Raw genomic sequence first — 13,496 nt, forward strand, 5'->3', positions numbered from 1 at the left:
GGTGTCTCGAAGATAGTTGGGAGTGCTGGTAGCATAGGGCCTGAGGAAGGAGTCTACAGAGCCAGACAATCCTACTGTCAGGGTGCCAATGTGCCACAAGTACTCCTTTTCTTTTTAATGTGTTCTATTTGGTTTATTAATGGCACAGTTTTACTATTCACACTGTAAAGCCATCACTTGGCATCATGATTTTCTTCTAACTTTGGGGGGAAGTGTGTGCATGGTTTTTCCTGGCCTCCGTGCACACCCAACTCCCATTAAAAGGTTCCCTGCAAGACTTTAAAATTAAGCGAGGAGTGCAGGCTGCTAACTGAATTTAGCCTTTAAAACAAAAATCAGCTGTACTCAAGTTAGCAACAGAGGGAAACCAGATATCTCAAAATGCATCCCTCTTTGATATAACAGCTACCAATAAACTCTGCTGGAGTACAGAGTTGGCCTAAAAGTAGCCAGGAAAATGGCATGGCTATTATATGGAGCAGTTACAGAGTCTTTAAAATATTATTTAACCTGGAGATGAAAACCATACTACATATAAAACTTCACTTTAGTGAACTCTTCTGGGCTCCTAAGTGCAACAGGGGGAAATGGTAGCTGCAACATCACAGCATAACAGACTGTGGAACATCACAGCAAAATACCAATGACTTTAAAGAGTTGGTATATTTCATTTTTCTAAAAGGCAGTTACTAGCAGAATTATCCATCCCATGCTATTTGGGAAGTAAATGTTGCAGATCAGCTTTAACATAAATTGAAGCCGTAAACACATAAATGGGGGCGGGGAGGGCACTGGGGGAAGGAGAGAGACCAATGTCTTTCTAAACTTGTACTTACATTAGGAAAGTGGAAGATGGAAATGCCACTGAAGTAGATGGTGAAGTAACTACCTACAGTATTTGCAAGGCAAGTTCCATGCAGTGTCTGCTTATTCTCAAAATATATAAAGCAGTTGTAATTTAAAAAAATAAACATACAGAAACACCACTTAGCCCTAAATACAGACCAACTCCTAGAGTAACTTATTATTTTTGACTTAGAACTACTTGAATAAAAAATTTAAAAAAGTGTGAAAACAGATAATTTTATATTTCATTTTTTGTTTATAAATTAAACGTTCTTTAATGTATACTGCTGTAAGTGTAAAAAATACACCATTAAAACCATAAAAATTATTTAATACTACAATGACAAATTTAATTTTAACTGTGGATAGGTATTTTGTGAGTGCTATTTATATTTCAGTGTAATCCTTACTATACCTGCATCACTGGCAGATTCCCCTGAAAAAAAAACAAACACACATTTATCAATCTTCAGATAAGAAATTCTATATCTTGCTAGAGAAAATAATGATCAAGTTAGACTTCTAGCACTAAAACAGAACTACAGAAAAGTACAACCCACAAAGGGATTGAATCATTACCACGGAGAGCAAATAATTTAGTGGAGTACTCCACGTATAGAATCACAGTCTGTTCTATGATGCTGTAGTTATTATGCAGAACACAGATTAGTGTCTTAATCATGGGCTGAAACAAATTTAATGAAAGACAAGAAACTCCTGTAGCTTTCACCTGACCAGACCATAGGGAGCTGCCTCACTTTGACATAAATGTAGCATAATCCACAATTACACTAACAAATGAAAGGTGTAAAGAAAAACTCAGAGATGAGAATATTTAGAAGCAGTCATCACAACATGCTTTGTGGTAAGCCCGAAGTTCCAGCACATTGATATGGATGAAGGCTTCCTATTCTGACCGCAGGCCCTACACCCTCAATGAGTCCTGATGCACACCCCAACCCAGAAGGGACGTGTCAGTAACCACTGACTTGGTCAGAGGGCCGAGCAAGGGGGACCCCGGCACAGATTGTGTGGGGACTCCCACCAATGAAGGGAATCTAGGACTGGCGGTGGGAGGTGAACCAACCTGACCAGAGGATGCAAGACAGGGCAGTAAACTCTCCTGAGCCATATCTGAAAGGGGCAGAAGGTGCAACCTGGTGAACTGGGCCACCTGTGTGCAGGCAGACACATGGCGCAACAAGCTCAGGCACACACAAACTGTTGTGGATGGCTGGGATTGCAGACTGAAGCAGATGCTGAATTGCCTGGAAGAGGTCGGTCGGCAGGAATGCTCTCAACCTCGTGGAGTCTAACATGGTCATATTAAACTCGACTTTTTGAGTAGAAGCCAAGATTGACTCTGCGGTTTTTAAAATGAGTCCCAGATGGTCAAGAAAATGCAACATGATATTGACGTGGGTGAGATCATCATCTCTGGAGCCACCCTTCAACCACCAGTTGTTGAGATACAAGAACATGTGGATTCCCTTCCTCCTGATATATTCCATGACCACCACCAGACATTTGGTGAAGACTTAGGGGGGCAAAAGAAAGGCTGAACAGGAGAACCGTATATTGAAAGTAGCATTTTCCTACTATGAAACACAGGAACTTCCTGTGGCTCAACAGAATGCCCACATGAAAGTACCCTTTCTGAAAGTCCAGACCAACGAACTAGTCATTCTGAGACTAGCGCAGGGAGGACAGTCAACAGTGTGACCATGTGGAGTCTCATGTACTTGATGAATTCGTTGAGGCCATGAAGGTCAAGACTAGGTTTTATCCCACCCATAGACTCCTCTCTCTTGTGGGGTCTATCCCACTCTTCCTAGGCCAGTCCCATTGTTTCGGGGGAAAAACTGCGCGAATCATAGAATATCAGGGTTGGAAGGGACCTCAGGAGATCATCTAGTCCAACCCCCTGCTCAAAGCAGGACCAATCCCCAATTAAATCATCCCAGCCAGGGCTTTGTCAAGCCTGACCTTAAAAACTTCTAAGGAAGGAGATTCTACCACCTCCCTAGGTAACGCATTCCAGTGTTTCACCACCCACCTAGTGAAAAAGTTTTTTCCTAATATCCAACCTAAACCTCCCCCACTGCAACTTGAGACCATTACTCCTTGTCCTGTCCTCTTCTACCACTGAGAATAGTCTAGAACCATCCTCTTTGGAACCACCTCTCAGGTAGTTGAAAGCAGCTATCAAATCCCTCCTCATTCTTCTCTTCCGTAGACTAAACAATCCCAGTTCCCTCAGCCTCTCCTCATAAGTCATGTGTTCCAGACCCCTAATCATTTTTGTTGCCCTTCGCCGGACTCTCTCCAATTTTTCCACATCCTTCTTGTAGTGTGGGGCCCAAAACTGGACACAGTACTCCAGATGAGGCCTCACCAATGTCAAATAGAGGGGAACGATCACGTCCCTCGATCTGCTCGCCATGCCCCTACTTATACATCCCAAAATGCCATTGGCCTTCTTGGCAACAAGGGCACACTGCTGACTCATATCCAGCTTCTCGTACACTGTCACCCCTAGGTCCTTTTCCGCAGAACTGCTGCCTAGCCATTCGGTCCCTAGTCTGTAGCGGTGCATTGGATTCTTCCATCCTAAGTGCAGGACCCTGCACTTATCCTTATTGAACCTCATCAGATTTCTTTTGGCCCAATCCTCCAATTTGTCTAGGTCCCTCTGTATCCTATCCCTACCTGCCACCTTATCTACCACTCCTCCTAGTTTAGTATCATCCGCAAATTTGTTAAGAGTGCAAGCCACACCATCCTCCAGATCATTTATGAAGATATTGAACAAAACCGGCCCCAGGACCGACCCTTGAGGCACTCCACTTGATACCGGCTGCCATCTAGATATGGAGCCATTGATCACTACCCGTTGAGCCCGACAATCTAGCCAACTTTCTACCCATCTTATAGTGCATTCATCCAGCCCATACTTCTTTAACTTGCTGACAAGAATACTGTGGGAGTCCGTGTCAAAAACTTTGCTAAAGTCAAGAAACAATACATCCACTGCTTTCCCTTCATCCACAGAACCAGTAATCTCATCATAGAAGGCGATTAGATTAGTCAGGCATGACCTTCCCTTGGGGAATCCATGCTGACTGTTCCTGATCACTTTCCTCTCATGTAAGTGCTTCAGGATTGGGGACCTGCTCCTTGAGGACCTGCTCTATGATTTTTCCAGGAACTGAGGTGAGGCTGACTGGCCTGTAGTTCCCAGGATCCTCCTTCTTCCCTTTTTTAAAGATGGGCACTACATTAGCCTTTTTCCAGTCATCCGGGACTTCCCCCGATCGCCATGAGTTTTCAAAGATAATGGCCAATGGCTCTGCAATCACATCCGCCAATTCCTTTAGCACTCTCAGATGCAACGCATCCGGCCCCATGGACTTGTGCACGTCCAGCTTTTCTAAATAGTCCCTAACCACTTCTTTCTCCACAGAGGGCTGGCCACCTACTCCCCAGGCTGTGTTGCCCAGTGAAGCAGTCTGGGAGCTGACCTTGTTCGTGAAGACAGAGGCAAAAAAAGCATTGAGTACATTAGCTTTTTCCACATCCTCTGTCACTGGGTTGCCTCCCTCATTCAGTAAGGGGCCCACACTTTCCTTGGCTTTCTTCTTGTTGCCAACATACCTGAAGAAACCCTTCTTGTTACTCTTAACATCTCTCGCTAGCTGCAGCTCCAGGTGCGATTTGGCCCTCCTGATTTCATTCCTACATGCCCGAGCAGCATTTTTATACTCTTCCCTGGTCATTTGTCCAATCTTCCACTTCTTGTAAGCTTCTTTTTTATGTTTAAGATCCGCAAGGATTTCACCGTTAAGCCAAGCTGGTCGCCTGCCATATTTACTATTCTTTTGACACATCGGAATGATTTCCCCCTGTAACCTCAATAAGGATTCTTTGAAATATAGACAGCTCTCCTGGACTCCTTTCCCCCTCATGTTATTCCCCCAGGGGATCCTACCCATCAGTTCCCTGAGGGAGTCAAAGTCTGCTTTCCTGAAGTCCAGAGTCCGTATTCTGCTGCTTACCTTTCTTCCCTGTGTCAGGATCCTGAACTCGACCAACTCATGGTCACTGCCTCCCAGATTCCCATCCACTTTTGTTTCCCCTACTAATTCTTCCCGGTTTGTGAGCAGCAGGTCAAGAAAAGCTCTCCCCCTAGTTGGCTCCTCCAGCACTTGCACCAGGAAATTGTCCCCTACATTTTCCAAAAACGTCCTGGATTGTCTGTGCACCGCTGTAGTGCTCTCCCAGCAGATATCAGGATGATTAAAGTCGCCAATGAGAACCAGGGCGTGCGATCTAGTAGCTTCTGCGAGTTGCCGGAAGAAAGCCTCATCCGCCTCATTCCCCTGGCCCGGTGGTCTATAGCAGACTCCCACCACTACATCACTCTTGTTGCTCACACTTCTAAACTTAATCCAGAGACACTCAGGTTTTTCTGCAGTTTCATACTTGAGCTCTGAGCAGTCATACTGCTCCCTTACATACAGTGCAACTCCCCCACCTTTTCTGCCTTGCCTGTCCTTCCTGAACAGTTTATAACCATCCATGACAGTACTCCAGTCATGTTAGTTATCCCACCAAGTCTCTGTTATTCCAATCACATCATAATCCCTTGCCTTCACCAGGACTTCCAGTTCTCCCTGCTTGTTTCCAAGGCTTTGTGCATTTGTATATAGGCACTTGAGATAACCTGCTGATCGCCCCTCATTCTCAGTATGAGGTAGGAGCCTTCCCCTCACAGACGTTCCTGCCTGTGCTTCCTCCCGGTATCCTGCTTGCTCACTTACCTCAGGGCTTTGGTCTCCTTCCCCCGGTGAACCTAGTTTAAAGCCCTCCTCACTAGGTTAGCCAGCCTGCTCGCAAAGATGCTCTTCCCTCTCTTCGTTAGGTGGAGCCTGTCTCTGCCCAGCACTCCTCCTTCATGGAACACCATCCCATGGTCAAAGAATCCAAAGCCTTCTCTCCGACACCATCTGCGTAGCCATTCGTTGACTTCCACAATTCGACGGTCCCTACCCTGGCCTTTTCCTTCCACGGGGAGGATGGACGAGAACACCACTTGCACCTCCAACTCCTTTATCCTTCTTCCCAGAGCCACGTAGTCCACAGTGATCCGCTCAAGGTCATTCTTGGCAGTATCATTGGTGCCCACGTGGAGAAGCAGGAAGGGGTAGCGATCCGAGGGTTTGATGAGTCTCGGCAGTCTTCCCGTCACATCACAAATCTTAGCCCCTGGCAAGCAGCAGACTTCTCTGTTTTCCCGGTCAGGGCGGCAGATAGATGACTCAGTCCCCCCGAGGAGAGAGTCCCCGACTACCACCACCCGCCTCCTTCTCTTGGGAATGGAATGCTGCGGGAAATATTGCTACTGCTGCACCACCCCTCAGGGCATCTTTGTGCCGACGGCATGGACACTCCCAAGGACCACAAAGTAGCCCTGGAATCCTTGAAGAAGCGCAAAGTGTCATCCGACCTCTCTGAAAACAAGACTCAGCTGTCAAAGGGCTAGTCCTTTATGGCTTGCTGGACATCTAGAGCGATCTCAGAGTTTTGCAGCCAAGAAGCCCTCCTCATGGTTACTGCTAAGGCTATGGCCCTGAACCCAGTAACTGCAACATCAATGGCGGATTTCAGAGATGTTGTGGCAACTAAACAGTCCTCTGAAACAAATGCCTAGAACTCCTCACATGAGGCCTCAGGCACCTGCTCCTCGAATTTAGTTATGGCTGATCAATTAAGGAAATCATACATGGCCAGTAAAGCTTGTTGACATCTCTAGGGACGATGAGGTATGGTTTCCCCCTGAATATCTACAGGCTTTTAGCCTGCATTCTTGATTTGTTTCTAAATTTTAATTTGGTTACAGTATCTACTTACCCTTTCAATTAGGTATTCTTATATTGTAATCTTCAGGAACTGAGGTTTTAAAATAGTGAAATAAGGATGAGGAGATGGAATTTGCTCTAAAATCTTGTACAGGGTTAGCAGGCTGCGACAGTCTGTAGATATGCAGGGGGAAACCCATCCACTTGAACAAATGGGGACATCCTGCAATCACGCAATTCTGGGATGGAAACAGTCATCAAGACGGGGTGCAGCTGGCCTGTCTCTCCTCGGACGTAAGGGAGCATGCCGATTGCTTCTTTTGACAGTTCTGCCTGCATTGAAGTGCAAGTGCAACAACAATGTAGTCTGTTACCACACTTCCCTCTCCCATTCAGCATTGTTTGTATCCCCCCCACAGCATGCCAGCAACAAAGTTCAGTTTGTGGGGAGAAAAACAATAGTTGCTTGGTCATCATAGGAAGGACACAGAGAATAAAAATAGACCAGAAAATAAAGCTTTAGGATGTCTAACTAGGGTTTCAAATCTATTATCGCATTATTCATGAATACAACTAGAGAATAGATGTGGAGTGGCTCATCTCTACCACTCATTAGAGTACCACCACCTATCTTCAAGTTTTGATTTGAAAGGCATTCTGCTTCAGTAGGGAGTAAAGACCTTACTAGGAAAGGTATGATTTCTGAACTATGAAGTTCACGAATAGTTACAGGGTGAGATTAAATTATAGGGGAGCATCTGAATTAGGTAGAAAAGAACACAACTTAACTTCTTAGATGTACTTAAGAGCATGGACCCAAATAAGGAATTCTGAGGAGTGAACAAGGTTTTATTCTTCTTACCTTGGTGTTTTATTGCAGGTCTGGGGTCAGCTTTTGCATGCAATATGCTAGCTGCTTTTTCATCTGAAACACTATCTGCAGGACTATTCGTTTCCACTATTCCTAGCATAAAAGAATTTACAAGAGGAAGAAATTAGTCATATAATAAAAGTTTAGAATAAATTGCTGTGCTAAATATTTAATCCACTTAACTACCTGTTTAAAGATTACTCTGGTTTAATGAATTATCTTGAGTGCAAATAAGGAAAGTTACAAATTTACAATGGCTTTTCACATAATTAGTGAAGTACAAAAAAAAAAAATCACCACAGCAAGTTTTTCATCCCAAGAAGCAAAAGACTGAACTATGTAAGTTACAAACACAAGAAAGTTTATTCTATTCAGGAGCAGTTTACAAATATATAGTATCATTTACTAGAAGGGTAAGTCGTTAAATGAAACTGTATTTACCTAGTAAAACCTAAGCAGTTACTGAAGTATGCTTTCTGGATTATATGGCAAATAACTGACTGATTCAGTTCCAATAACTTTCCATTACATGGTATTCAGTAATAAAATTGTGAAGTGTTATCAAGTAACTACTTCCAAAATATGCAATATGCGCACCATACAATTTGAAATTAATCACATAACAAAATGCCTAAATCCATGGTTATTGTCCAACTTTTTAATGCTACGTAGAAGTACAGTTATTTTGGTACAGTCCATGCTAAAATGATGGAAGAGATTTCATATGCCCACTACCTTAAACTACTTTCCCAGGTGTATGTATAATGAGAGGACACTTAACAAATGCAAGGTAATTCATATCAGAAAGAATAATATGAACTACTCATGCAGATTGCTGGGTGCTATATTAACTGCAACCACTCTGAAAAAGGAGGTAGGGCATCACTGTGGCCAGCTCAATGAAACCTCTGCGCACTGAGCATCCATGGTCAAAAAAGCAAACCAACTGTTAGGACATATAAAAAACAGGACAGAAAATAATACTAGAAGTATTATAATACCATTATATAAATCAATGGTTTGCCTTCGCTGGAATAATGTGTTCAGTTGTCACCCTTGCCCCAAAAACTACAGCAGAAGTAGAATGGGTCCAGAGATAGGCGATGAAAAAGATTAAAAACATGGCAAGACTAGTGTAAGGAGAGATTGAAAAGACTAGGACTGTTTAGAGGAGAAACAAGAGGGGACAGGATAGAGGTACACAATGTAATGAACAGTAGAGAGAAGGTAAATCAGGTGCTCTTATTTAGCTTTGCTCATCAGAAAAGAAGACAGGGACAGTCACAGAAAAGGAAAGGCAACCAATTTAAAACTGTTACAAATTTGGACCACCACACACAATCAATCTATATAACTCTGACATAAGCTATCCATGAGGCCAAGAGCTTAGTAGGAATCAAAAAAGGAATAGACATTTGTATGGATGGTGAAAACATCCAGGTACATTAGAAAAGAATATTGACATGCACAAGGGATATGAACCCTCATACATCAGAGTGTAAGCCAACCACTAATGGTTTTAGGAATAAATATATCTCGTTGACAGGTTAGTTCATAATTGTCCACTAGAGGATTCCTTTGAAGCATCTGCTAGTAACAACTGTCAGAAACAGAATACTGGACTATATGGACCACTGAGCTAATCTGGTATAGTAATTCCTATATTACATCAACTAGCTAGAAAGGTGGACAAGGAAGACACTGCTATTCCAGGAGTGTTTAATAGAACGTTATTAAACCCTATTCAGCTATGACATACCAAGCACTGTTTTCTCTTACCTGGCTCTTGCATTGTAGTGACTGACTCAGCTTTCTCTTTTAATATACTAGCTGCTTTCTCAACCAAGACACTAGTGGCAGTTTTACTAGCTTCCTTTCTTCCTGACATAAAATAGTTTACAATGAGATATATACTATACACATCAGGGACATAATCCCAAACATTTCAAAATCTGTTGCTGCATTATGTAATGTGTTCACAAGCTACCCAGCATGCATCTCGGTTGTCAAGAGCATCCTACCATATGTTTATTCTTCAGATTTATAAACCACAAAGGTGGAGTGCTTTTGCTGCCTTCTGGGTAGGCAAGATGACACTCTTGACGATCATGCAGATATGGCTGTGGATCCACTGACATTTCACAAATGTTTTTAATGTAAAATTCACAAGCTTTCCTCCTCTCCCAATATAAAGGATGCATTTTTATATTACTTTATAAACATTTTACTTTTGACATGGATACACAGGCAAAGAGGCTTTAAATCTTGTAAGTGATCTACTCCTAACACTTGCACAAAAATTAGTATTTTCTTTACATGAGGACGAAATGCTTTAGTGAAACAATGTTATGAAACAAAAATATTCATTCTTTTAAAAGGAAGGCTGTTCACATGCTCTGTTAAAGACAATTATAGACCAAAAATCACAACTGATTTAATGGAAGGAGTTATTTAAACATCACTGACAACTGCAACATATAATTTATGGATTAACTTAATATTTGCATTGCTAGACAATTAGTTTTACTACAAGACATGCTACAACAGTGAAAATAGCTCATCACCAACTTGAATGACAGTAGATTTAACGTTTAACTACACAGGATAATTAAAAAAATTTAAAATGGCAATATTGAAAAATTATTCTTAATAATAAGGATGGGCAAAATATGGCATCATCGGCTATGACTAGTGAGTATTCATTAAGCTGGAAAGGTTCCTGTAGTTTCCATTTCAGTTTTATTAACACGACTGCATTTGCAGGTCTATTTGTAGTGCAAGCATCTTTTCTTCCTGGCATTATTTCTTTTAGATTTAACATTAAAAAACATTCAAAGCTCTGAGCCCCCTGACAAACTTACAACAGCCACAAAATAATTTGCAACAGGCATTAACACAGGAAATAAATGGGTCTAAGGCACATTGGCACTTTTGGAAATCCTACCAGGTGCCTAAGTACTTTTCAATATTGTACCCATGATCTGATGTAACATGTTAGCTTTTTACCTGACACACCTCGGAACCAAACTAGCTTGGGATCAGTTTCTGAACACAGGGGATTTGAGTCCTGTACACAGACAAAGTGGTTTGAATGGTACACCATGATTAGCAATCTGCACAAAAGCTGGAATAGCAGGAATGTTCCAGGCCAAGACTAAGGGATGTGGGGAACTAAACATCTCACTTGTCTAAACTGTGAGTCTTTCTCAGCAGTATTTCTTACCTTTTTAAAAACCAGGTAGAGGAAGAAAGTGAAAATTCACCTTTTAAAAATCAATGCAAGTGTCTAAATTAATGTAAAAATCAGAATGATTGCTGCTGCAATCAATGTGAATAGTGTTAAATCTTTAAAGTGTTCAAAAATGAGAAAAGTATGATCCACATTAAACAGTTAAAATGAATGAAGTAAGGGGGGGGCGGAAATCATAGAATATGGAAACGCCAACTAAAATACCAAAACATGAGACATGGTTAATGGACAGGTTGGTTCTTACCTAGCTGTTTCACTATCGTGTCCTTCCTGGCTTTCATATATGAAGGGCTAAGCTTTTTTTCAGTTGACACACTAGCTGCACTGTTTTTAGATTCCTTTCTTCCTGACGTGAAAGTTATGAGATAAGCATTTAGGATATTTTAAAAGAAATGTTATAGACTCAATTGGTGTACAAATACCATATCTAATGCACTTACTAACTACAGGTGGTGACCTAATCAGCTGGAATGAAGAACCTTAAAAGATAAACAAGATAGGTTACATTTTTGCAAAGTACAGGACAGCTGTTCCTAGGCATAGCTAGAATTAACAAAAGACTAAAATCTTCACTTAAACACGGTCTAAGGAGATAAAGAGAAATTCTTAGAAGGAGAATGTGGCAACAGAGGTGAAGAGTTGGTATCAGGCTCAAGTCTGCTATGGTCTGTAGGAATTCAAACAGATCCCCATACAATAACTTAAATTGCCTATTCATACGAATAGATTGGTGGTCTCAGTCCACTTCCTAATGGGCAAGTGTGGCCATCACAGAACCATTGCCACAACTGATAAACTTGGACAGTCTTAGGACAGAGGCCAAGGACTGAAACTTGGAGACAACTACATCTTTACTTACTGATCTTTTCACATACAGTCATGGTATGCTGGCAGGGTGGCAAGTGAAAGGCTTACGTTGCTGCTTGCCCCATCTGTATCTGTCCTACAGATGCTTTCAGTTTGCATGCTGTCAAAGCAGGCACTTTTCACATGTACTCATTTTTTTTCTTGTTAACGAGTTAATTATGAACCCAAATCATAGCAAAAGTTTGATTAGTACACTTGATCCCAACATTACACTAAAGCAGGAAACCCAGGAGAGTCTCTTGGAAAATTTTCTGCTTGATTTATCCATGGGGCTTTTTTGGTTTTTGGAGATGGCACAGAAGTAATTTTCTAATATTGATAGGAACCTAGTTTTCTTTTTTCCATATGATTCACCTTGGTATACACAGTTAATTTTCACTCACTATGGTACTACATTTCACTTGAAAATCATGTTTGAAATGAGAGAAAGGTGGAATATCAAATGTCTCAATAAGCATACAGTTGTTTGCTACAGCTTCCTTTCCTTCACAGCACTGTGACTTTCCATGTAACACCCAGAAGATGACAATGTGAACACAACCATTCAAGCATGTATGCTAAGACTCTGATGGTGTACTAATACTCTTTCCTAATGCTGGTGCCCACTTCTGCAGTAAGGGAAGTGCCTTAAACAATGTGATTTATTTACAAAGTAAAAGTATTTCTTAGGTTTTTCTAAGATCACAGCATTAAACTGATCATTGAATACTGTGGTTTCAGAGCACAAAAGTTCTGACAGAGAAGACATTTGACATCCATGACAACAGCCACTTTGGGTACAAGAACCGGCAAAAATGAGAAAAGGAACAGAAACGAGAAACACATGACTTTCTAAACTTCGGTTTAAACTGGTTTAGTATAGATCAAGCGTCTGTGACACAGAGATCTAGCTTCTTCTTGCATATGCCACAACAGCACGGCCTATCCACGCTAGCAATGTGAAAATTCTTTGATTCAGATTAGATGTGTTTCTGAATACTGGCCATTTGCTAGTATCTGTATTTAATCAAATGACAAAATAATACACAAATGTCACAAATATGATGGTATCCATTGAATTCCACTAAAACTGGGAAACTCCAGACTGCACTTTGCTTCTGAGCATAATGCATGAGAGATATTAAAACCAAGGAAAGCCCAAGGTGCAGTCAATTGTGCAACAGCATCCTCCATAATCCTGCCACAATTCCAAACCACATCCCATTGCTGCTACACTCCCCTCACTCCTTCCCATCTTCTCAGGGAAATGGACAGCTACCAGGCACAGAATTGCCTCAGATTGACCTGCTCGTTCCTTTCTGATTGTTTCCAGAGATTAAATAAGCGACTAGCTTCTCCCAATCAGAGGATCACAAAAGTGATATCCCACAACGTTCAGTACCATCCCACTTTTTATTCCTCAACTTCTAGGTGAAACCATTGTGGGAAAAAATAGGGGCTACAAAGTCAGCAGCATACTGACAACACCTAGCGCCCTATCCTTCTCCAACTACCTAGACAAGCCACAAGGCAGGATGAAAAAAGATAGCTGAAACGCAATCTGGACAAGCCTGATCTTATGCAGAGAGTTTGAGGAAAGCACTTAGAGAAGCTATCAAAAGGTATCTGTTCCAATAATTGGGGGCATCTTCCCTAATCAACATGGTCTGCAGTCTAGTGATCCTACTTGACTCCTCAATATTGCTAGACTTGCAGATTACATTGATCCCCATCCTGTCAGATATGGGTTGTGTTACTTCTGCACCTCTCAGGACTGAAATTGTAAGCAAACGCTACCCCAAAAATCCTATCTAGTCCAGAATTC

At 41.8% G+C, this 13,496-nt stretch overlaps 1 protein-coding gene across 9 annotated transcripts in view; it reads right to left on the reverse strand.

Annotated features, from left to right (window-relative positions):
- The window catches only part of TRAF3IP1 (TRAF3 interacting protein 1), an 88,090-nt gene that overhangs the window by 51,624 nt on the left and 22,970 nt on the right, over positions 1-13,496 (reverse strand). For 6 of the 9 annotated variants that reach the window (XR_012154393.1, XM_073306845.1, XM_073306847.1 and 3 more), the window contains 4 exons: positions 11,266-11,304; positions 9,355-9,456; positions 7,567-7,668; positions 1,262-1,282 (listed from right to left, as the gene is read on the reverse strand). Coding sequence is in view for 8 of the 9 variants with exons in the window: in XM_073306845.1 (XP_073162946.1) it covers positions 1,262-1,282; positions 7,567-7,668; positions 9,355-9,456; positions 11,266-11,304 (264 nt within the window). In the remaining variant the exon portion in view is untranslated. The remainder of the gene's footprint in view (positions 1-1,261; positions 1,283-7,566; positions 7,669-9,354; positions 9,457-11,265; positions 11,305-13,496) is intronic. The other 3 variants (XM_073306848.1, XM_073306844.1, XM_073306849.1) reach the window with 3 other exon arrangements.

This window comes from Lepidochelys kempii, chromosome 11 (assembly GCF_965140265.1).
Source record: "Lepidochelys kempii isolate rLepKem1 chromosome 11, rLepKem1.hap2, whole genome shotgun sequence".
Taxonomy (NCBI): Eukaryota; Metazoa; Chordata; order Testudines; family Cheloniidae; genus Lepidochelys; species Lepidochelys kempii.